The following is a 24726-nucleotide window of genomic DNA, read 5'->3' as shown; positions in this document are numbered from 1 at the left end:
GCAAAATTTAGAAACACTGCATCAAAAAGATAGCTGTCACGCAGAGCCTTATAAAATACATTCTTGCATGGCATTTGTGTGAGTGTATACATACACACACACAAACTTGCCAAAACGGAACCTGCATCCAGTTCTTAATCCCAGAAATAAATTGTTTGAACTGTGGCTAATTGGCAGGCTACAGATTTTATGCACCTTGTTTACATACCTTTCATATGCATGCTGCATAAGGTCTGGGAATGCTTTTAGTGTTATAAAATGAAATGAATTATCAAGTTCACTTTCATCTAGCAGAACAAACAGGGTTCTTTGCTGTGCCATAATAAAGACCCCCATAGCTGAAATGTTCTTTCTAATTTTGTAATTTATTCTCAAGGGCTAATTTGCAAAATGAAATTGTTTGGATGATTGGTTTGCAGTAAACATGATGAATCAAATTGTCTGCCACAAGTGGAGTATAAGCTTATATTTCCATTTATAATAATAATCAAGCAAGAATAGTGTATATTAATAAAACTAGAATATTCTCTTTTTGAAAAAATACAAAATCACGTTATGCAACATGCAGTGGAAGTGATGTGGGATACTACTGAGCGGGTGCTGCAAACCATTTTAGATTTTATGTGCAAGGTTTAATAAGCAAGCGAACCCAATCTGGAGGAAATATGCCCCACTAAAGACCTAACTACATTTTGCTGTCCCTGTATTGCGGAATGTTCTACATGCAAGACAAAAAAGCACATGGCATTTGCATCTCCATAGATTCCTATTGGCTGGAAAGTTACTTCAAGGATAAAGGAGACATATGGGGGAGAAGTCAAAGGCTGCACACAGATGTATAACCCAGACTTTTCTGGTTCAAGTCCAACACTCTACTCCAGGAGTAGCCAATGTGCTACTCTCCAGATATTGTTGGACTTTCGCTTCCATTGTCCTTGACTGACATGTGGTCCATTACCATGCGGCAGGCCCTACATTGGCTACCCCGATGGAAAGAATTCGGTGCATTCCTACCTGGATGTGTGTCTCCAGCAGTTTTGCTTTGCAGATTTTCATCTAAAAGAATGATTTCACCTGAAATAATTAGACTTGAAGCTTCAGTAAACTGTGTTGCCAAGAATGTGCTGTTAACAGAGCAGTGCTCAAGATTGTGGGGGAGTGTTAAAACGGTCTAATGAGCACTTCTTGGCAATACATTTTCACCAACATGACTCAGCCACAATAACAGAACCCTTCACGACTTAGTATCCAACTTATTTCCTGAATTAAAATAGTTTATTCAAGGATTCTTAATAGACTATTCCAAAAGATTCTGAATCTTTGATTAGTGCCTAGTTGTACACTTTAAAGACGACGGACTCCATGTCTTTCCTTGGAAGTTTGGGCGGAGGGATTTTAGGCAAAAGCTCCTGAGCGTAAAGTGTTTTATGTAGTCCAGCTTCTCGTAGAGCTAGCTCCACGCGAACCCGGGTGTCGGAAATGATCTGTTAAAAAAAGGGAAAAAATAGGACGTTTATATATATGAATCTGTAGGTATAGATTTTGAGCGAGTCATCTTGAAAGGAGCAGCATTGATTGCAATGCCATTTAATAAAAAGGCAACATATAACATACTAGCCTATTTGGTATTAGCCAGATGTGTATGGATAGTTTTGGATTACAGAAACATATACAGTAGAATCTCCACCTGACGCATATGCCTAGATACTTCTGGGGAGTAGGACATGCACCTACTGAACAGCTATTGAACACACAGGTACAGAATACAGTGCATGGTAACATGCATGCAACTGTAGGTGCGAATTCAGGGCACTTAAATCCCAAATCTGCCTTCCAATATCTTAGTACAATATTGTAATGTGCTTGTATAGACAAATGGCCACTGCAGACTAAAAATATTGGCTGCTGCAGACTAAAAATATTGCAGCAGGCAGGCAGCAATGGTAGTCAGAAGGAACTGATAACAGGGCAAAAAGTAAGCAAGAGCCGCAGTAGAGAAAGTACATAGAGAAGTGCCTCCTTGATTTGAATTTGGGTGTTCAGCCATCCTTAAACAAACATGAGACTCCAAGCACAGCATAAATGCAGCTCTAGAGCTGAGCAAAACTGGCCTCATGCAAAAGGGTTGACACTCTACCCTGTAACCCAATGAAGACTCCTAAAAATTGGGGGGTGGGGAGTTCTTTACGTTTCAGATGCCTATATCTCCCACCTCCAGTGGTTTCCCACACAAAGCATAATTACTCCCTGCTTTTTGCTGTTGGTGTGGATGCGCACACACACATCAGGCAGGATGGGCAACTACCTGGTCGTTAGTGAATGTATGCAACTCAAACAGAGGCTTTAGCAGAACAAATTCTTCTTCTGTTCCAATGCCCATCCGAGCTTTAGATGCCACTGTGTCGGCCATCATTCTTGCAGGGTCAAACTCTGCAACAACAGCAACCTAAGAGAGATGTGGAAATCGTCAGCAGTGCAAATATTTTGTGCGACCCAACGTTAAGATCACACCTTCCTGTTTCCATGCAGTAGGTCCAGCAGACAAAGGACGCACCATTTGATCTTTTTCGTCATTCTTTCCACCTAGTTAGGAAGGTCTGAGAGAAAACATGTTAAGGCAGAAAAGGAGGAAGACAGTATGTTTGAAGCATCAAAGTTATGGCATTGATAAGGAAGTTCTTTCTTCTAAAAATGCCATTGCTTGTCAGAATAAATCAACCAATGATTCCATACCTACAATGTTCAAGTGTCCCCGAAGCCACATCCAGTTGGTCCAGAAGAACGCCATACTTGAGGGTACTGAAAGCTGCTAAGAGGTTCAGAAAAAAAACACAGGAATAAACTCTTCCTGTTCAACAACTTAGTGTGGATAGTCTTCCTGGGTCAACAAGGCTATCTCAGTCCTGAATACGTGCTGGAAACCAAACTGAAATGCATATAAGTAATAAGTATTATCCAAAAACTTTTGCAGTTGAGGAACCGCCACACTCATAAGCACCTTATCCTAAAAAAAGAGACTAGCTGGAAATTATCCAGCACAGTTAGATATAAAGGGATTTAACAAGGGCTTTTATATAGAGGTCTCATCATGATTAGCATTAAACCCACTGAAACTTCATTCTCTTTCAAGGAAGCATTTACCACATATTGTACCTATTAGCCAGGCCTCCTCTGGCTACGACTTTAGGCGCCTGGAGGGGCAAGAATGAAGCACACAAGTTATTGGCTTCACTCCTCCACACCCTCGCACCTCACAAATTGCAAATTATACATAAAAAGCAGCTGCCGATAAAACTATCATCATTGTAGCATCTGTGGGATAACGAGTCTCATATAACCAACATGCTTAAGTGTAATCAATGCATGAAAGGGTTAAGACCACAGAGTAAGCTGTCCTGCCAGGCTTAGCATGGGTTACTCCTCCTCACCTTGGGAGGAACATATTGTTGTATCTTAGTCTACCTGATGAACTCAGTGGGCAAAGAGACTAAGTTGGTTGCTGCAGCTTAGCCACATGGCTTTCACAAGCCATTCTTGTGTTCCTATACCAATAATTTAGGAACCTTCACCACTTTGGAACTAAACTAAGTTTTATTGCGACTTTACTGACTGGTGTATGGAAAAGCACACGAACCTGACCTTTGGAGACTTTGCAAATAAATGAATTTGTAACTTACTAAACTTGTGGTGTTTTCCTACGCTGGGGGAAGAGGGAAGTTTTGGGACTCACAAGGGCATATTTTAAAAGGTCTAACAGCCCGTATTTTCACGCTTTACTTTGCTGCATATTTTGTGATTTTAAATCTCTGTTGAGGTTCTCTCACCAAAGAGTACTTGCCCCAAGCTTGGATCTTGATATCCAAGGAATTCTCTTTTTATACCTATTTTTTCCTTGAACCAACAGCATCATGGTTGGAATGGATGGAAGCAATATTATATACAAAGTACTATTTTGATCATGAAATAGGGGGACACGGATTGTACCACTTGGTGATATACAATTTTTATGACTTTCTATTGGGGAAGGGTGGGGTTATGCTGCTCCCTTCCACAGATTTAAATAACAAAAGAAGATCACAAGGCTGAATGCGCTACCTTTGCCACTGTTGAACCCAGTGGCCACAATCTTCCATAATCCATGCACTCAAGAGTGTGTTAGAAGGGGCTCTATGTGCATATTGAGGTACTCACATAGCTTTCCTCCATGTGAGGTGGGATCCTGGACCACTCCTCATGTGTAAGAGGACTATGAACACACATTGGCCAGACACATCAGTGGTAGAGACCAGAGGCGGATTTAGGGCAGCATGACTGGTTCAGTTACACTGGGCATGGAGCCTCAAGAGTGCCATAACTATTAATTAAAATGGAGCTTGCGAGGCAGGGAGCACCAAATTTTGGCATCGCACAGGACACAGCTGAAATTTGAGCCTCTAATGCCCACCAACTGCAGGGACAAGGCAGGCTAGTCCACACAGTCCCACGAACCCATCAAGCCTTACTTCAGTGCACTGAAATCATCTTCTGAACCTTCTCTGTAGTAATGGCCCTTTGGCCATTTCTGGAAAAAGAAGTCTTTGAACTAATTGAACTAATGAAATAATGTAACATAAAGGAAACCTCATATATCAAACACAAAGAAAAGAAATCCAGAACTACCTAGGCAAGCTTTTAAAAGCCAGCTCTTGCAGATTCAGGCATATAGCCGGGAGTCATCCATCAAAAATGGCGTCCAGCTGGAATTTTTGGAAGTTGATTAAAATTAACTGCACCCACTGGAAAACCCAATCCTTACTTTGGGTCAACCCACATAGCCATTTCAACTGTGGGGTCTACCAAGAACTGATACTAGCTGTTCTTTCTGTGTCCTTGGCATTCCAAAGTAAACATGAGCTTCATATAATAAAACATAGCTTCCTTTACCTCAGATGGTTCCTCTATTCAGATATTTCAGTTATTCATACAACACTAAGGGTGAACAGGGACCAGCTTTCTGTAAAAGCCCTTTCATCGAATAAAAGTGAACAGGAAAGCAGACCGATGGCAGCTGGTAACTTCCCTTTTATGTATGGTTTTATTTGATGAGTCACTTTAGAGGTTCATAGGATTGAGCATTCACCACAGGAAGGCTGGGGGGAAAGCTAACAAGCAGACTGGCTTAACTCTTTAGCTAAGGCAGCCTTTACCAATCTGCTGTCCTCCTTATGTTTTGAGCTACAACTTCTATCAGCCCCAGCCAGCGTGGTGGCATTGGGTGGGGCTGATGGGAGTTGTAGTTCATAGCATCTGGCGGACACCAAGTTGGCAAAGGCCAAGCTAAGGTTTTTGCCCATTTCATATCCCTTCCTTCCACATTTGTGTTTTTTGATGGTCCTTGGACGCAAAACTAAAGAAATTCTGAATATTAAACGGTAGGTAAGCACCTGAAATAAAAGTACCAGAAGGCTTGCATGATTCTCACTCAGTATGCTGCCATACAAACGCACTTCTGCAGCACAAGTCTGCAACAAATTATTGGTTGTTTGTTAGTTTAAAAACGACTTGTTCCCTTCGCATTGTATCCCAAACACTCCTGCAATAACGCCACATCTGAAAGGAGCTACACTGAATATAGAGTAATTTAAAAGATGAGTTGTGGATCTTTTATATGCCTCTGGAACCTGAAAAATAACCTTTTACAAAATCACACCACTTGAGAGGGGTCTTTTATAGTTGCTGTGTGGAGACTACCATCATATAATTTCAACATGCAAACTGGATTGCCAGCCTCAAAACACTGGCTCTGCCTCTCTCCTCGTGATGCACTATGCACCAAGTTGCTGAGACAGTTTTTAGGCTGCAGAATGTGTTGTCATTCAGTATATGTAGACATAGGCTAATGGTGTTTTGCGGGGAGGGGGACCCAGCAAGAGCCCTGAGTATAAATCAATCTGAAGTAGAGCACAGTTGCTGACATATCTAATCAAGTGACTAATGCAAGAAAAAATACTGAGGAGCAAGCCAGGGAGTAGTTTGGATGTGGCTTTTCCCCCCAGAAACAGATCCTGTTTGTATCAGTTTGAAGTCACAGATAAGAGGATGGCATCATGGGGACCAAAACATAGATCAATACTGTAAAGCCTGCCAATTGCAAGGGGACAAGAGCAGTAAAGGCACAATTCAGTTATGACAAAAACCGCAAGTCAGTTAACTGGTGAGAATAATAACTGCAGGTTTAAAATGTGGGTTCTTATTGAAGTAGTGTCTTGTGAAAGGATGCTTAGCAGGAAAAGAATTAATTTAAAATTGTCTGTGGTGGTTGTTTCTTTTCATCTAAGTGATGTAGTCAAGCTTGAAGCAATTTGTTATGCTTTTGTGAGATAAACTGTAGTTATGTTTGTTAGTTACCGTTTAAAATATCACCTGCAATAAGATACTGCAAATTACCATATTTTTCCGTATATAAGACACCCCCATGTATAAGATTCCCTCTATTTGGGGGGACTCCAAATTAATAAAACATTCAATGTATAAGACGAGCCCCAATTTTAAACCTTTTTTTTTTTTGTAAAAAACAACAACCCTAGTCTTATACACAGAAAAATACAGTAATTTTAAAAACAAGGAAATGAACACACAGGCAAACAGTTCTGTAGGACCGCTAGCTTATTAACCAGTGCAACCGATCTAGCAGTGGCACAAGAAGACCCTGCCCCTGCCCCTCTGATCTGGCCCTGGAACCCAAGATTCTTCCTAGTACTGCTGCACCTGCAACAGCCATAGTTGCTGCTGTGCCTGCACATATTCCCTGCCCAAGCATAGTTCAGATGTGCCATGCAAAATTTTAATAACATGGTCAGAATGGAGGCTAAGCAGTTATCTATTTGGAGGGCAGGACTGCTATCAGTTCTACCCATGGGATCCCACAGGGCCTTAGCCAGGACACTCTTTGCCTCTCAGCAAGAAAATGGCACTCATAAACTACAGCTAGATCAGTATTTAGATAATCAACCACATCCTGCAACTTCAAAAGGCAAACTTCATGGGGGGGGGGGTCAAAGCCACGCCAATGTGTTTGGCAAATTAACATTTTGCCGCAACTTGAGCACTTGGTTAGTTTCCCCCTATGAGTGGGCTAGGGCCTGATGAATAAACACCTTCCAAAACTAAGAAATAGTGTAATATTTTAAAAGTGAAAGGCAATTTCAAGCCAAAGACCATTGATTTCCCACCCTGCCCCACACAAGACATATTGCAGACCTGGGACAATGTGGTGACTCCAGCTGAAAATAGAAATTGAGTCATGATCTGAAAGGAGTAACACCAAGAAACACAATTACACTCCAGCAGATTCATAAAAAGGCTGGAAAAAACCCAAACAAGCTCTACTTTAACTTCTTGTTTGAAAAAAAGATCAGGAAAATACTCCTGACAAATGCAAAAAGAATGCAGTCATCTTAGGTCAGGAAAAAAGAAACTAGGCACTGCATGCTGTTATACACTCAAGTGGCTGGAATGAATCCTAAATTCTCCATCCAGCTTTTGAAATATTACAGGGAGGGGTCTTTTGTCTGGCTTATTTACAAAAACATTTGTGGTCAAAACAGAATTCAATGAGCCTGGCCCATTCGGCTCAAAGTAATTTAAGCGACCGACACTTTCCCAGGTATAAGTACCCGTGAGTTCACATATAGAAGTGGGATTTATAATAGCTTTGTTACTGATTTATGCTTGTTGAATTCAGCCTCCATAACTATCTGGCCCATATAAACAGGTATGCTGGACAAAGCCCTTTCTAGGCTCTCTATATTCCCAGCCATATGTCATGTTCAACACCGAAATTGTAGCACATTTTCCTGCATCTTCTCATTTGGTTCACACAGTCACAAGTGAAGTGGCAGGCAACTTCTGTCTATTCCTTTCATTTCAATGCACGCCTCCTTGAGAGTAAGTTCCATTGACCACAATGGAACTTACTTCTAAGGAAACATTCATAGAATTGTGCTCTAGGGCATTTAATTCTGACACAGTTCAAGTAACTGGGTTTACTGGAAGAATGAAGGAATATGTTTATTGCAGAGAAGTTTAGCATTCTCCTTTTTCAGAAACTATAAATGCTGCCAACCCAAAATATTAAATTCAAGAACTAACCAACACTATTAATTGTGTGTTTTAATGTCATTTGCATCTCCACACATCATTCAGGCAGTCTGTAGTGATTACAACAAGCTTTCACTGTTGGGGTGGAGACTCATTCTGGTTTGCAAATGCTCTAGATTGAAAACCATACCCATGGAAATCCTGGGGAACATGTCTGAATCATGCTGGTGACAGCTGAGAGCTCGTACAGCAGTTTAGTATAAAGGATGTATAAAATGCATGATGTCAGACTTCCATTTTAGGTGAGCGGAGGGGAAGATGCGGAAGTTAATAGGAAATCACAAAATTATTTCCCACCCATGCAAATGGTTCCCTTAAAAATGCATAATGCAAGAATATAGGAAGCTGACCCCTTTCATTGGACCAATCTGTGCTGCTGAAAGTTTATGCACATTTTAAAGTTACCTATCAGCCTTCATTCCTTTTCCCCACTTTTTAAGACTTGGTCCATTAGATGAGATGGATGGATGATCAGGCAGGCACCTGCTATGCTCTCAGACACGACGTCTCCCTGCTATGTGCTCATATGCCCAACCCCAATTCAATTTCAGACCCAGGTGGGGAGATATGAATAAAGCCCTCTACCAACCCATTCAAGGCTCCCAATCCATATAAAGGCCCCTTCAGTGGCAATTTGTGTAAAAATTCCTGGCACTTAAAGGCATAGATACAGAGATGATCTGGATTGGTTGAAGGTAGAAGAACATGGTACCAAACATTCCTATGTCCATTTTATCAAGCTACCATATTTTTTCGTGTATAATGCCCCCGTATATAAGACGCCCCCTATTTTTGGGGACTTAACATTTAGAAAATGGGGGGAGATTGCCCCTGTGTATATGACTACCCCCCTTTTTAAACATTTTTTAAAAGTAAAAAAAAAACCTAGTCATATACACGGAAAAGTACGGTACTTTCCACTTTATGAGTAGATACTTATCTACTGCTGCTCTTTCTCATATTAACAAAATGAAACTGAAAATGTGGGGTGATAATAGTGTGTGGAAATTATCTTCTAGAAAAGCCTATTAGACCCATACACATGGTGGAGGGGGGCAAACTATCGTGGAATTCACCTAGCAAACCTCATCAACAGGCTGCCTAAATGACCTGTGGGAACCCCCAGAACAGTCCATGGGGTGAGGGGAAGGGGTATCATTCTATCTTGCAAGCTGTTATGCTTGCACAGATACAATGTCTGTAATGGCGCGGTGCTGAATTCTACCCCAAGACTATTTTTAGATTTCACTGTTGACAGCATCTGCTGCATGCATTAATCTAGGAATGATCATGCAGATACAAACCAAACAACAAGTGATGAAACAAAGCTAAAAAGATTGAGATAGGGACTGCTATCTCAAATTGCACATAAAAAGACTCAGGTTATACAATCAAAAAGATACCTGTTGCCTGAGAGCATCAAGACGTCTCTTCCTTTCTTCTTCCTCATGGGCTTCTTTGAGTATTGCTTCTCTTTTTTCCATCAAGCGCTTTTCCAAAAGCTTTTGTCTAAACTGAACTCTTTGAACAGGAAAACATGAAGTCAATGATCTGTCTTCTAATACTATTTAATAGTTTTATGTAGGCATGGGGGGGGGGGGAGAGAAATTCAATTCAGTTCACATTTAATGGAGAACATATCAAATCTGCACTTTTCGAACAAATATAAGCAAAATATGAGACAGACATCCTTCAAAATTAATTTACTTGAATTTTGCAATGTAGTTCTCCAACTAAATCATGTTCACAAGGGGCAATTGCTTGCAAAAATGTGTACATTAGTCAAAACTGAAAACTAAAATATTTGTATTAGGACAATTTCTATGCTAATTAATTTCTATGACAATTGCCCCAGAAATGAATTTAAGATTTAAAAAATGAGAAATTGGAAGAACCAAGGTTGATGGATCCTTCCAGATCCTTAATTAGGAACAATTAAAATCTTACTCAGAAGCAACAATCGAATCAATACTTTTCTTAGATTTGGATGTGTAGAGTGAATGTTCTAAATTTGGTAAAAGGTTCAAAATCACATATGGATGCTGACAATCGCAGATACATTGTGTGAATGTCAAAATAAATAGCTGATTATCCTATTTGGGCAGCTTTCAATAATCACAGATACAGTTCTTAGTTTTTGGAGTGTTTAGTATTCATTGACCTTGCATCACTGTACTAAATTCACTAAATATTTGCAGAAGAGCTGAAAGAATGATGGCTGCATCTTCTCAATATTTTTCCACATTCTTAATAGCCATTCTTATTGTTTTCTGTTCTAATCTACTTGGTTAGCAATGTCCTGCTTGGAAATAAATCTTGAGACTGACGGAAGTAATGTCTGAAGGATTTTTTTTTTTTCAAGATTAACTCTTGACATCTGTAGATCATTACAAAAGCAAGAAACTGGCTGTGTACAAATGATTGCTTTTCAGATACATGGAGGCAATATTTGCACACCTATAATAGACTGAGGGCTGGCTCATAGCAATAATGTGGGCCAAGTTGTAACGTGATGAAATGGGAGAGCATCTCTGGGCCACCAGAAGTACAGAGTTGTGTGACAAAAGTTACCAGATGTCATGGTTGTGTAATGGTCCTAAACAAATGCCCTCCACACCAGGGAAGCTGCTATTTGCATTTAAAAGGAAGCTGTCATTGGTGCTTCATAGCTTTGGGAAGGTGGGTTTTGTTAAAACCATAGCAGGGAAAGAGTAAGTATTCATACAATTAACATCACATCTACTTTGGCTCTGGCTCACTCCAACAGCATCTACATTTAAGGGGGTGGGGGCTGACCAGTGAGCAGCAAAGCCTGGTGTTAATATAATGAAGTTACCAGAAAATGGGAGGGAAATTAGATGAATATATGAAAATTCTTCTAGGGAGACAAGACACAAGGGCAATCTGAGGACTGCAAACAGGTCAGTTGTGTAGGTGTGTCTTATACACCTGGAGGAACATCAGAAGAAGAGTTTGGATTTGATATCCCGCCTTTCACTCCCTTTAAGGAGTCTCAAAGCGGCTAACATTCTCCTTTCCCTTCCTCCCCCACAACAAACACTCTGTGAGGTGAGTGGGGCTGAGAGACTGTGACTGGCCCAAGGTCACCCAGCAGCTGCATGTGGAGGAGCGGAGACGCGAACCCGGTTACCCAGATTACGTGACTACCGCTCTTAACCACTACACCACACTGGCTCTCATCATAATGGCATTGCTTAACATACTTTTTTATATGGTCTACAGAGGTTTTTTTATACCCTGAAATAATGTTCCTTCTGCTTCAAAGAAATCTCCTAGTGTGAGAGTGAAGCATATTCAGACCTTTCCTCCCCCCCATGCCAGTTTTAACTAAGTATTGTGGTTAAGTAACATTTTAAAAAACAACCAAGTTGAATAATGAGCTTCGTTTACTGGTTTCAGTAATGCCACCTTTTGAAGCACTGTGAATACACATTCATTTAATTTCCGATAAGCATAATTTCATTAAAATGGCTTACAGAATGTGTCTCATACATATTTAACAGGAAATTTTGGGACCATGTTTATTGTAAGAGCTTTAAAAGATCATTATGGACATGTTTATAATGTGTACAATATTTCACCAAGAAAGCTCTTCCCTATTTTGACTCAAATAAATATTCATAGAGGTACAGCAAAAGGGAAACTATGATATCAGTCAAAAAGAAAGTGAGAGATTCAAGAAAGCTTTTCCATTGCCATCGCTGATCGTTCTGCTTCTGTGGGATGTTCGAGAATTTGGATCAAATGATTAAGACTCCAGTTTTGCATACCTACCTTAATGTATCTCAATCGATTACCGCTGGTTGGGTAACATTTTCTGTTGAGGGCTGTATTTCTTCAACAGAAATACAGAAATGCATACTGGTAATAGGTAGTGCTAAAACCAACAGTGGGCTGGGGCAAAGGCAAGAAGAGTCTGCCATCACTGAGCAGAGACTATGTGGAAGCAGTAGAGTCTAGTCCATTAGAGCAAGCTAAACACCTCTCTACCAACCTCAGTCTCAATTCCTCCAAACCCACCTTCTTGCTTTTTAACAGTCCTTGTAGAAATCAGCAGGGAGAAGGTTAGGGACAAAAGTAGCATTAGTTAGCCCTACCTGCCAATGACTCTAGCTCCACCTACTGTTGACCTCCTTGCCTTTCACTCCAGCAGTCCCAATGGGCACCATTCAGCATTGTGGGGGAAGGAAGATCAGAGACTCTTACTAGCAAGAGACAGAAGGAATGGCGAGGCCAGCAGCTGCTGGAGTTTGCACCACATATGTGTGCAGCTGCCAAGCTGGGTAAGAGTGCCCAGCATGAGCAATGATGTCAGTTTCCACTGCTGCCTCATATCTACTACATATATGAAATCCATTCCAATAGCAGTGGTGACTTCTTCCTGCCCCTTGCATACCACCTAACCAGCTGCTGCTAAGTTCAGCTTCTGCTCCTACCTATTACGATTCATTGTTTTCGAAACTAGATTTTGAAAAATAACCTATTAAATACGTCTGAAATCTCCCCAAAGCAATACATGGGATTACTTAGAACTGTAGTCAATAGTGCCTATTTATGGCTTTATAGCTTCTAACACTTTCCTATACTCTTCAATTTGTTAAGAATGTTTGGCAAGTGCATACATCAAAAGGCTGGCGCTTGATGTGATACTATAAGCTGCAGCAAAGAAAGAGACTTTGATTTTCTTTGCCCGGAGAGCACTCCCCAGACACAAGGAACAGGGCATTTAGCCCTATTCAGCTTCCTAAAGCAACATCAGACGCTTAGCATCTACAACCTTGCTTGGCTAACAATTAACCCATACTCCAAGCTACTTCATACTCCAAATCAATTAAGCCTTTACTCTACAGGAACGTTTCTGTGTCAGAGTCATTACAAACAGACCCAGTACATTATTCACACATGTGCATATACAGCACACTACATTACCATTTACCAGCACAGAAATGTTATACCACTATCCCAGATATCATAGCCTCCCTACTTACAGAATCAACTGTAACCACTTCCTCTGTGCCATCAGGTAACATTATGAATGTAAGGATAGGTTGACACAATCCCATTTTGCGTGGAGGCTACTCTAATTTGTGAACAAACCACATAACTTGATTCAACAATGGATGAGATTAGAAAAACCTACTAATGCAACAACCACTTACCATTAGGGTTTTTTTAGTGCAGTTTTATTCTGTATATTCGGGTCCTTTACAGTTTGATCACCTATTTGCCATTGGCTCATTACTTCTTTATTAGGTAAAAGTTATCTAGGCCATAGCAACATCCTTTATCCAATGTTATAACACTTCTTAGAACTAATATATATATATATATATATATATATATATATATATACACACACACACACACACACACACACATACATCCCATAAAAGCAGCAAGGGGGGGGCTCAAATTATGATTGGAAAAGCAGAGCTGTGGGAGGTCTTTAACTGCTTCTCATATGTATTTCTTCATCTAAATCACACATACCCACAGATGTTGTCCATCCTTCTCAGGGAAATAATTCTCTTGCAGAACTAATAGTAGCTTCTCCACCCCACCCTACCACTGCTTAAGTAAAAACAAAATCACTGGGAAATCCGATTATTGATCTTCCCAACAACATATCTTGCATGATAGGCTGTTGCCATGCATGGCATAATAAATATTTTAAAATATTATAGATTGAATTTTTAACATAATTGATTTGGTAAATTAAAGATTACAGAACCATTTGTGCTTCTGTTGTAGAGTAAAAGAAGATCACAACTGAGATATATCCAAAGCACTGATTCAAACCCTGTAACTTGATTTGTGAATTTATCATTTCTCACAAACACAAACGCTCAGACTCAGTGAGATCAGGCAGCTACTTGTTCCCTATCTGATTTACAGCCAGCCAGCCGACTAGGGTTGCATAACAATGGAATAATCCCTTTAAATCATCGTGCTTTCTACTGGTCCTGAGTCACAGTAACTTCTTGCGCACCTTAGACACAACTGAACATTTAGTTATGGAAAATAAAAGTTACATCTCACTTTCTTAAACCTGGCTATTACCGGTAAATGCTAGCCCAAAATGGTATTCTTACAGGTATTTAGGGTAAGACTTTGGGGGGGCCCTTAGGGAAGAAATTATTCTCACAATTGTGGGCAACCCTCGAGATGACTACTCAAATTGGTGCATGCTTAATAAAGTTCAAGCACTCGTGGGTAACTTCAAAGTCCATGATGGAAGAAAGAAAAGAAAGAAACTTTAGCCTACATCACACTCACCCTGGTCTAGGTTTTATGGGTCAAAACTGGCACCTGGAATTGTGTCTAGAAGACAGCATTGAACCACTGAGGCACTAGTGAGATGTTCTCTTTGCATATTATCTAGCTGAGGAAACATTTCATAATGGAAGTGTCTGGGGAAATGGCATGGGTTTATGTAGCTCACCACTGCCGATACTAACTGGAAGAGGTTCTCCAAGGTTTCAGGCAGGAGTCTCCCCCCCCCCCATCTCAAGATCAACCAGGAATTGATCCTGTGATCTTCTGCATGCAAAACACAGTCTCTATGACAAAGCTATGGCCCTTTCTCAAAGTCCATGGTGCACACACAGAGGGCTTGAAGAGAGGCAGGGTCCTGACTCACTTGTTGTGCAGGGTATCAAGAAGGTAACAAACAATGAGAGCTTCCCCACTGCTTAGGAGGGGAAATGGCAAAGGAAGTTCAACCCGCCCAAAAACTGCTGTGGAAATTAAGAGCGGAATTCAGTGCTGTGCTGTTATATATGCTCTTATTTACTGAAGAAGATATATGACTATATGACTAATGGATGCTTGGCTCAGACTGAATGGAATGGGTGAGAGCCAGTTCTCAAAATATGGAAATTTGCTACAATCGCACAAACTTACTGATCAAGAAACACTTTATGGCTGAAAACATGAAAAACTAGCCGTGGTTGAACACCATCTGTTATTATTATTTCTACCCACCACCACTGATTTACTTTTATTTTGCTGTACAGCCAGAAAAAAGGCTTCCAATAAAGCTTATAGCTGACATTGATAAGACAGTCCCTGTCCTCAGGTTTATAATCTAAAAAGGATAGGAAAGAGGATTGGAAGGTGGGAGGGAGGGAAGTAAAAAAAAAACCCCAAACGTAGGCACTATTTGTTATGTTACAGAGTTCCTGTAACAACCAGCTGGAATGGAAAGACTTCAAGAAGAGGAGTAGTCCCAAGTTGATGGTCTCTCAGGAGAGCTGATGAAGAGGACCTACAGTCCCATTTCTTTCCTTTTTCTGAAGCCAGGTGGAGTGATCGTTACAACAGCAACCAACCAGCAGTACCCTCTGTCCTGTCAGGGTGTAACTTCAGTCACTTATATGCATCTGGTTCCCCACTATGGCCAGAAGTTGCAAGCTAGACCCGTATGAAATAAGGAAGCAGAAGTGGCTGTCACTAGCACATCGATTCCTCCAAAAGATAAACCTCTGCACAATATCGCCTATTCTGGCAGCTTCAGGCAGAAGGCAAGACTGGACTTGCAGCACTCCATAAGAGCAGTTTTATTAATGCTTGCCAGGTCTTGCAGCTGAGTTGCCAACACTTCATCAGCAGGCCATCGTTGTTCCTAGGTGAAGATCATCCCTCAAGGCAACCAGTGCAGTCTCGGTTTCATGGTCAGATCAAAATTCAGATAGGAAAGCCTCTAGAAAACTGATCTGAAGAGCATGAAGCTAGAAGTCCCACTCGGTAGCCTTCTCTAAAAATGAAAGGCTTGAAACAGGAAATCACATGTATGGTATAGTGTATATGGGGAGAGTTAGTGTGATGGCATGGGTCCCACAATTAACAACATAACCCTGTCCTGGACCCTTCCCACCCAGTGCTAATAAGCTGGGATAACAAGGACCCAGCTGCTCCAAATGGTATCCTGCCAGACCTGAAGAACAAGGGATTCTCTTTATCCAATGGATTCCTCGTTACTTACTTGCATCATTAATGTTATTAACTGCAGACAGGATTTAGTCTCAAGCAACATTAATCTAACTTTGTGATATTAACAATCTTATGAGTGAGTTCAATGGGATTTACTCCCAGATAAGTATGCATAGGATCACAGCCTAGACCTTAGCCCAGAGATAATGCTGACATAGCCTTGTTTTGGCTTATGGGTGGACAGAGAGCAAATCCTTTTAACTGAATCTCACATTCCATTTCCTAACTTATGCGATGGAGTTCCAAAATGGGGAGTTGGCTCTTGGCTTATACTTTCATACATGTACTTTTAAAATGAAATTTCCAGGGTGGGGTGGGAGAGGAGCTTGTTTTCAATATGGCCTATGTTTCTTTTACAATTCCCAAATAATTAGCTTCTCAAAACTCTGTAGAAAATCTCCTACCAAGGATCTCATTATATCTTCAAGGCTAGGTTTCATTTTGAAGCTGTGTGGATACTGCACATTCCCCCAGAAACCTGACAAAAGCATAGTTCTGGGTTAAATTCACAGAATTTGTTAATTTAGGGTGCCCATGAAGAGCTTATATGGGGATTGTAGGTACCAAGTGCAGAATTCACATCCATCTCTCATCTGACACTTAAAACATGAATATGAACCAAATCCTCAGATCATGGCAATGTGTGCTTTCCATGTCAGGAGGGAAATGCTTTGACAAGTGAATACTTTAAGCAGAACTGATGCCTCAGAGTAAAGGTTATATAATGAATGGAGCTCAAAGGCAGATCAATGAAGATAAGTTGCCCTGAAGATTCAACATACTTCAAATTTGGAGCTGGGAAGAACTGCAGGTGAATTCTGCAGGTGAATTGCTGAGGGGAAAGTGAATCAAATCTGTCACACTTTAAAAAAAAAAAGAAAAGGGAGAGAGAGAAAAACAAATGAAAGGAATGAAAAGACTCAAAGAGAGAGAGAGGTAGAGACTTCAAGAAAAAATAGTTTTAAATAGGTATGAAGGGGGCAAATTGGCATTACAATAATGTACAGAACAGGCTCTTCCCAACATCATTTATATTGTGAAATCCTGATTATTTGTGCTCATTTTGAGGTGCTCATGCTGCTTCATATCCTGCAACTTCCTTTTGAAATCTCGAAGGGCAGCCAGAAGGTGATGGTGTGGAGGCAGCCAGGGGGAGCTGGATGTTGCAACACTCAGGTGTGGTGGACACCAATGAAAATTAATGTAGACTGGCTGCCCTGGGTATGCGAGGAAAGGGAAGCAGCAAACCTAAGAGTGCCTCCTTATGCATATCTACTCAGAAGTAGATAAGAGTTCAATCACCACATAGGTGGGTAGAGGATTGCAGGCTTCAACACCATTCACAACCCCTAAATGCCTCCTTGTTGTAACCTGCTTAAATTACAGCAATTTAACACATTTATATTAATCAATGACATTAATTCTCAGACACTGATCACAGCCTGAAGCCTTTGAACTCTGGATCATTAGGCAAGTATTTCACTCAATTGAAGGGATTACTGAAGACATCTTTTCCCATTCAACATCTAAGTATGAACTGCTGTCATCGCTGTGGTTCTTAGTTTTTATTTTATTTTATGATCACTACAGAAAACATTTAGGCAGCGTGCCTGACCCTTTATTGGCCTTGGGCAAAACCTGCAGATAAAAGTCTCTCAGTCCCCAAATGGATTGACAGCCGCAATGAAGGGAAAAAACCACAAGGCACAGTCTAAAGAAAGGGCAAATTATTTCTATAACAAGCAGCTCAGCAACATGCAACAGAGGTGGGTTACTATCCAGCATTGCCTTCCAAATAGAGACATTTAATGTTCCTTGCTTGCTGTAAGAATTGTAACAATAAAAAAGAGTTTCAGAAAAGGAGCTGGGCCGCCTTATCAGAGCCACAGGGAAGCTGCAGGGTATCCCTTCCTTTGAATGGAAGCCGACAGAATTTGAAAGCTGATCTCTGCATAGCCTACAATCATGTGAATGCTTGAGCCAAAAGCTAGAGGATAGTTATTGCAGAGGGAAAAAAGGTCTCTTGATTCTGAAGAGAGCTACAGCCAGTTTTCATACTTAGAAAAGGCACTAGAACAGAGGTGTGGAACCTGTGGCCACTCCGGATGTCATTGGAACCTGAGAGTCCCCCAACTTGCACATGCAGTGCTTAGAGATCATGAGAGTTGTACTCCAACGATCTCTGGAGAGCCACAGGTTCCCCACCTCTGGGCCAGATGAAGCAATGGTCTAATGCATTCACAGGAGGGCAGGAAAAACCAATCAAAACATAAATCATTGCATGGAAAATATGCATGATGGTTGTTTACTTCACAGGAATCCCTACATCATGAGAAGACCTAGCACTGACTTGTCTCAGGTTCATAGCAACAGAAGAAGGGAAAAGTACAAAAGGGAAGAACTACTAACATCACTGCCCTGAGCCCCATTGAGTTCAGGAGAGCTTACCCCAGGTAAATGTATATTGGGCTGAAAGCTAAAAGTGTTTATATTGGGGAGCCATGCTAAATAAAAGTAATAAACAGTTTTAAAAGGGGAAAAACAGTAAATAAAACTAAAAAGTATTGCTTTGAGGTTGTTGTTTTATGTTTTATAAATTTTATGAAATAAACAAAACAAAACAAGATTTTAAAAAATTGCTCTCCAACCATGAGTCAATAATCCGCATGAGGATTCTGTTTATAACTTTACCTTTTCTTATCTTTAATGACTTGTTGAGCCAATAATTTCTTGAATTCTGCCAAACGCAGAAGATCTTTTGCTTCCAGTTCCTTCCACCTGCGCTGCTTTTCAGCCCAGTACCTTTTCACCTAAGGTTTGAAAGAACACAGAAGGAAATTTGAAAAGGAGGAGGCTTCTATCGCTGTGAAAAGGCAATTTTGGTTTCAATAATAACGGTTTTATTTGCCCATAGCAAGATAGCAATTTAAGTGTCCATTCCACATTCTCAAACAGAAGAGGGGGGGGAAACTGGCTTGAGGAATTGCTAGGTATGGTAGTGTTTGCTATAGCATTCTGCTCTTCCATCCTTTTTAGGGGCAGGCATTACAGACGGCTTTATCCCTGCAAACATCAAGAAGGAAGCAGGTTATCTTTGATCTAAGAGTTTCATTCCACACATCCAGAAAAGAGCAATATTTAAATAGCAGTAAAACACCCGGAGGTATACATGCTAGATATGAGCATGTGAATGAAAGAGACAAGAAAAGGCAACAAATGCAATGATGGTCCATTGGATTTTTTTGCTTTTCTCTTAAACACACACACACACACACACACACACACCAGAATAATTGGAAGCAGATGTCAAAGGAAGCAGAATAAGAAAAACTGGCAGCATTTGAACTATCCGATCAAAACTAGCACCAATGAAAGCAAGAGCCAGTACTATAATATGAGAAGATATATAGAAAACAACTCTACCATATTTCATAGCTGGTAATTTGGCTGTGATGTTTATAGAGTGACATTCAACAACTATGGATGTTTGCTCTGAGCAAAGGCTAATTAATAGGACAAGTGCCGCCTCTGCTGTGGAAAAAAAAATCAGTCTACACAGAGATAAACCAAAGCTTAATTAAATTGAAAGAACCGATTTTTCTCTTGAATAAACTCAAAGGGGAGGGGGTGTCCAATTTCCCCTGCTCTTTAAAACTCTTCATTTCTTTGAAGCAAAGAAATAGCAATCACCCCAACTTTGTTTCTCCATCTTTCGACTGTCATGGTCTCAATTAAAATACAATTATTAAACAACAATGTGGAGCATTTTCCACATATTTAAATGAAAGCAATACCAAAGTACAGGCCAAATTATAGGATATTAGGTGTTCCTGGGTCAGTGACTAGAAATGGGCATATATTCCTTTGGTTTTTAGAGGAGGAATTGGCTTCTCTGAGAAGGCAATAGATGGAAAGTATCGGATTCCTGGAAGCAATACTTCTTTTGGTGTACAATGTCCACTTGAATGCCCCATCACATCTGTTCACTAATTCACACGTTTTTTGGTGGGTTGGGAGATGTATTTAGGAGAAAATGAGGATAGACGAAGTTTCTGATTGTAGAATATGAATTGTAAAGGCTGTTCCCAATTGAAGTTCAATGAGCAATTTCAACTGATGTCAAGAGATTACTGCATCTGTGTGACTCAACCCTTGGGCAAGTGATAACAGCTGAGCTCCGTGCCTCCTCCAACTGATTTTAGTTTTGTGAAGCCAAGAGGTGCTCAACGCTTGTCGGACAGATGGTCTACATGACCAAAATATACCGATGTGGTACAGTTTTCCTGGTCATTGTTAAGAGGAGAACTAGTCCTCTACTGATCCAGACCAGACTCTCTGCACATGGAAAATGGGCCAAAACCCTAAAATGTACTTTATATAATTGACTCTTTATTTCGATTCTTTGTATATCGTATTGTTGTTTTATTGCTATGGCTGATGCAAATAAAGATTCATTCATTCATGGAAAATGGGAATGACAAGGTGAATTGGCAGAAAAATGGGGTCTTCTCAAGTAATTATTACCAGGAAGAAACTGCAACTTTGTCAGAATCCTGGGCACTCACATAAGGTAAAGGTAAAGGACCCCTTTATATACATGCATGCGTTTAATATTCTTAAGAGAAGCAAAATTGTGATTAACTCAAAAAGCATATGATTTACAATATTTACCCTGTAAAAGGAACAGAAGATGCATCATTCAGTTAAAATTAAGATGGCAAATATACATCAATAATTTACAGCCAACAAAATTAATAGCTTCATTAAAGAACACACACACACACACACAAATGAATCCAAATGAATGTGTTAAATGTCTAGGGTGAATTTTAAGTACATAAATAATTCCTTGGTTTTCCCTAGTGTTTTACGAGATCCTAAACAACATGAACATTTCTATCACGTCCATTTTACTGTGAGCCCAGTGGTTGGAGGACTTAACTATATATTCTGAGGGTTTTCAAAGTCACTCTGACTTACACTAGATGGCAGTCTCCACTCTAACTGGGTATCTACTAAATCTACTGGGCTGATTAAATAAAAGTAGGATAAAATGCTTGCCTCAGCATTTCCTTGATGTAGAAGTCAGAGTGCCATCTTACACCATTTTTATGGGTTGATAGGTCCTGTGGCAAGCCTCTGGTGCTAACTTACATTTCAGAGCTGCACATCTCACTAGATTTAATACTTATCCAGCACCCCATGAGTTTTGTGGCCACTTTCAAATGAAAGCAGGAGACAGTCAACCTCCTTGCAACCTTTGATCTCTACAAAACTGATGAATCTACAACCTTGTTTAGGAGCTCTGCTTAACACCTTCAGAGTCATGGAGCATCTAAATTACATCTTCATGCCTCTTTAAATCCTTCTAAGACAGCTATCTTCAGTGGATGAATTCCAGTGAAGCCACTGGAACTAACCAGAACTAGTGGCTTGACAAGCAAATTCAGAGACTTTTTTTGTACAATTACACCTCACATAAGAAAACCTAGCTTGCAGCATTGTTTTAGCTTGCCAAAGTGTTTACTGTTATGTGCAATTGCTTCCAAAGCTATTACCTTACATGCACTTATTTCAATAGATCAAGTCAAATCTATCAGGAAAGCATTTCCTGAAATGCTGATAGTTTCAGTGGATTAGCATTTACCAAACAGGGTTGAAATCTAATATAGATTAATTTTAAGTATCGTTTTATTTAAGCTATTTTATAGGCATATTAGGATGATAGCAGCAACTTGGTATCTCTGATTACTACCACAGTTCTGCTAAATATCACTGGACATGTTTATGCCTTATAATAAAATCTGTCCTATTGTATTAATTGCCTTGTTTTATGCTGTATTGTCCAATACATAAATCACACTCTCTCATAAAATGTTGGTAGGGTCAACAGTCTTTTTGAAATAAACCTGAATAATAATAATAATAAAACTCTGGTCAGCATTATATATATTACTACTCCAAACTGTAGCAGCACACCAGCTGCATGGAGCAACATACCCTAATGGTTTTTACTAGATTTTTACGCATTTTTATTGAGCCTACTTAGTTTCCCAAAATGATACATTCTAGACATAATCCGAAAGCATTTTGTGGTAACCTAATATGGTTTGCTTCTGTATAGTAAAAGCTATGGTTTTCCCAGTAGTGATGTATGGAAGTGAGAGCTGGACCATAAAGAAGGCTGATCGCCGAAGAATTGACGCTTTTGAATTATGGTGCTGGAGGAGACTCTTGAGAGTCCCATGGACTGCAAGAAGATCAAACGCATCCATTCTTAAGGAAATCAGCCCTGAGTGCTCACTGGAAGGACAGATCGTGAAGCTGAGGCTCCAATACTTTGGCCACCTCATGAGAAGAGAAGACTCACTGGAAAAGACCCTGATGTTGGGGAAGATGGAGGGCACAAGGAGAAGGGGACGACAGAGGACGAGATGGTTAGACAGTGTTCTCGAAGCTACAAACATGAATCTGACCAAACTGCGGGTGGCAGTGGAAGACAGAAGTGCCTGGCGTGCTCTGGTCCATGGGGTCACGAAGAGTCGGACACGACTGAACGACTAAACAACAACAATATGGTTTGCTGACTTATGGAGTTGTTGCTGTTGACATCCGTTTGTCTCGAAAGACAATGGAGTGTGCTTTCAGAGGTGAAGTCAAACCGCTAGAGAATCACAGCACCTACTGTGGCTGTTGAGACCAGTAACTCATAACTGCTGCCTCTTGTGTTATTTTTCCTGTGTTAACAACACTGAAGTGACCTCTATGGGGCACAAGCTGGGGCATTGTGTTTGGAGGTCCTGGGGTGCCTAGACGAAAAGATCCCCCCCCCTTCATTGCTGATGTGGTCCAAAGGAAAGCATAACAATAGATCTGGCGATCTGGCACCAGCTTGGCTGCAGGAATTGCTGGAAGGATCTCGTAAAACACTAGTAATAGTAGTAATGGTTGCAGTAGTAGCAGGGTGCAGGGTGGGGGGAAGAAATAAAGCAAAACAAGGATATCCCAGAATGCACACACAGAAGTGCTTGTCCAATGCCTTTGGATCCTAGCCAGGGGGAAATCATATTTCAAGTTCTGTTTGCTAATATACTCTGCCTCTAGAACAGTGGATTTAGAAATGTAAATAAAATAACAGGAGACAGCCCTTGCTAGTCTTCCTCTTGTCACATATTTCAAAATGCCTAAAACAAATGAGCTTTACTGAATGGGGGCAACACTTTCCTGTGAAATAATTAGATTTGCCTTGCTTTTCCTCAATAGCCGAATACATTTGTACATGAACAAATCATTTGCATGCAGCAAAATGCAGGAGTGATAACATCCATGCAGACCTCGGGAGTAGTGATAAAGGTGCTTCTTGTCTGGATGCAGTTACTCTTTTTATTTGTATAAAACACCCGAATAGTACAAGATTGAGCTCTCTGTTTTGCCTACTTAGGTTGCTTATGAGGGACTAGGAAAGAAATACATTAAGCTGTACGGTTAAAACCTGGAAAGCCAAGCTGAAGGGCTGCTATTACAAAGTTGTCCCTTTTTAAAAGGTTGCTTCCCCACCCCCACCCCATAATGAACAGGATACTGCTTTGTGAAAATAACTTTTACTTAGTAGCTACAATGCTGGAAATGGAATCCAGATAAGAAGCAGAACATATACTTCCTATGGTACTCCCCCCTTTCTTTCTCTCCTTCCCCAATGTTCAGCAAAATGAATGCAAATTCAGATATATGGAGTAATATCCACTTTTCTTCTCTCCCTTACTACAGGCATTGGGCATCAGGCCCGCTGTTCACTGAAGCTGTCTCTGTGATGCTCCAATTGCAGTGTGCAGACATTACATTGTGATGCTTATTTGGTGCATTGCAGCATACCTTGCTGCAGCACTGGGAACCACAGTGGTCTTTGCCACATTAGCTCCTGACAGCAAAACCTGCCAGACATTATTTCCTCTCTGTGACAGTGTAGGAGACACATGCATATGCCTGGAACTGTGCTATTAATAAGACTGCCAATTAAACAAACTTGGTATGATCACAGTAAAAATGGCATGGAGTTTTCAAGCTACAACAAGCCCTGGCAGATCTCCACTAAGCACTCATTAATCTCTGTAATAATGTTAGGGACTGTTTACAAGGGTATAAAGTATCAAGATCAATTAATGCTTTAAATGTATTTAACCGTTTAACACATGCCACATACACACACCACACACTTTGCATACTTTTTCTTTGTCCTCTGCTCTCTGAAGCATTTCTTTCTCCTTGTGAAACTTCTCTTTTTCATCTTCTTCTTTCTTTCTCCTGGCAGCGATAGCAGCTTCCAGTCGGGAAGCCTCTTCCTGCTGTACACGCCACTGGAGGACCTAAACAAAGACGAAGATTCTGTTCCAGTTCAGTTAACAACAGGTTAAAAAACAGTAACACCAAGACAGGAGGGTTTTCTTTTTTAAAAAAACTGGATTGGCTTCAGCAATAGCAAATGGCCAGCACTAGGAAATGAAGAGGAAGCGAAGTAGAGTCAACATTTGTTTATGTATTTGATTCTATCTCATCATTTGATCCAGAAGGATCCCC

The 24726-nt window shown here is 40.5% G+C and overlaps 1 protein-coding gene across 6 annotated transcripts in view; it reads right to left on the bottom strand.

Moving 5' to 3' along the window:
- Positions 1–346: 346 nt before the first annotated feature.
- The window catches only part of CCDC148 (coiled-coil domain containing 148), a gene marked incomplete at its 5' end in the record, with an annotated part of 101934 nt that continues 77554 nt past the window's right edge, over positions 347–24726 (bottom strand). For all 6 annotated transcript variants that reach the window (XM_083408835.1, XM_083408831.1, XM_083408832.1 and 3 more), the window contains 5 exons: positions 347–1484; positions 2306–2446; positions 9543–9660; positions 18844–18962; positions 24375–24515. In XM_083408835.1, the coding sequence (XP_083264961.1) occupies positions 1332–1484; positions 2306–2446; positions 9543–9660; positions 18844–18962; positions 24375–24515 (672 nt within the window). In that variant the 3' untranslated portion in view covers positions 347–1331. The remainder of the gene's footprint in view (positions 1485–2305; positions 2447–9542; positions 9661–18843; positions 18963–24374; positions 24516–24726) is intronic.

This window comes from Podarcis tiliguerta (assembly GCF_965153285.1).
Source record: "Podarcis tiliguerta genome assembly, chromosome: 1".
NCBI classification, from domain to species: Eukaryota; Metazoa; Chordata; class Lepidosauria; order Squamata; family Lacertidae; genus Podarcis; species Podarcis tiliguerta.
Note: the sequence above shows the minus strand (reverse complement) of the source record. Positions and strands in the feature narration are given on the sequence as shown.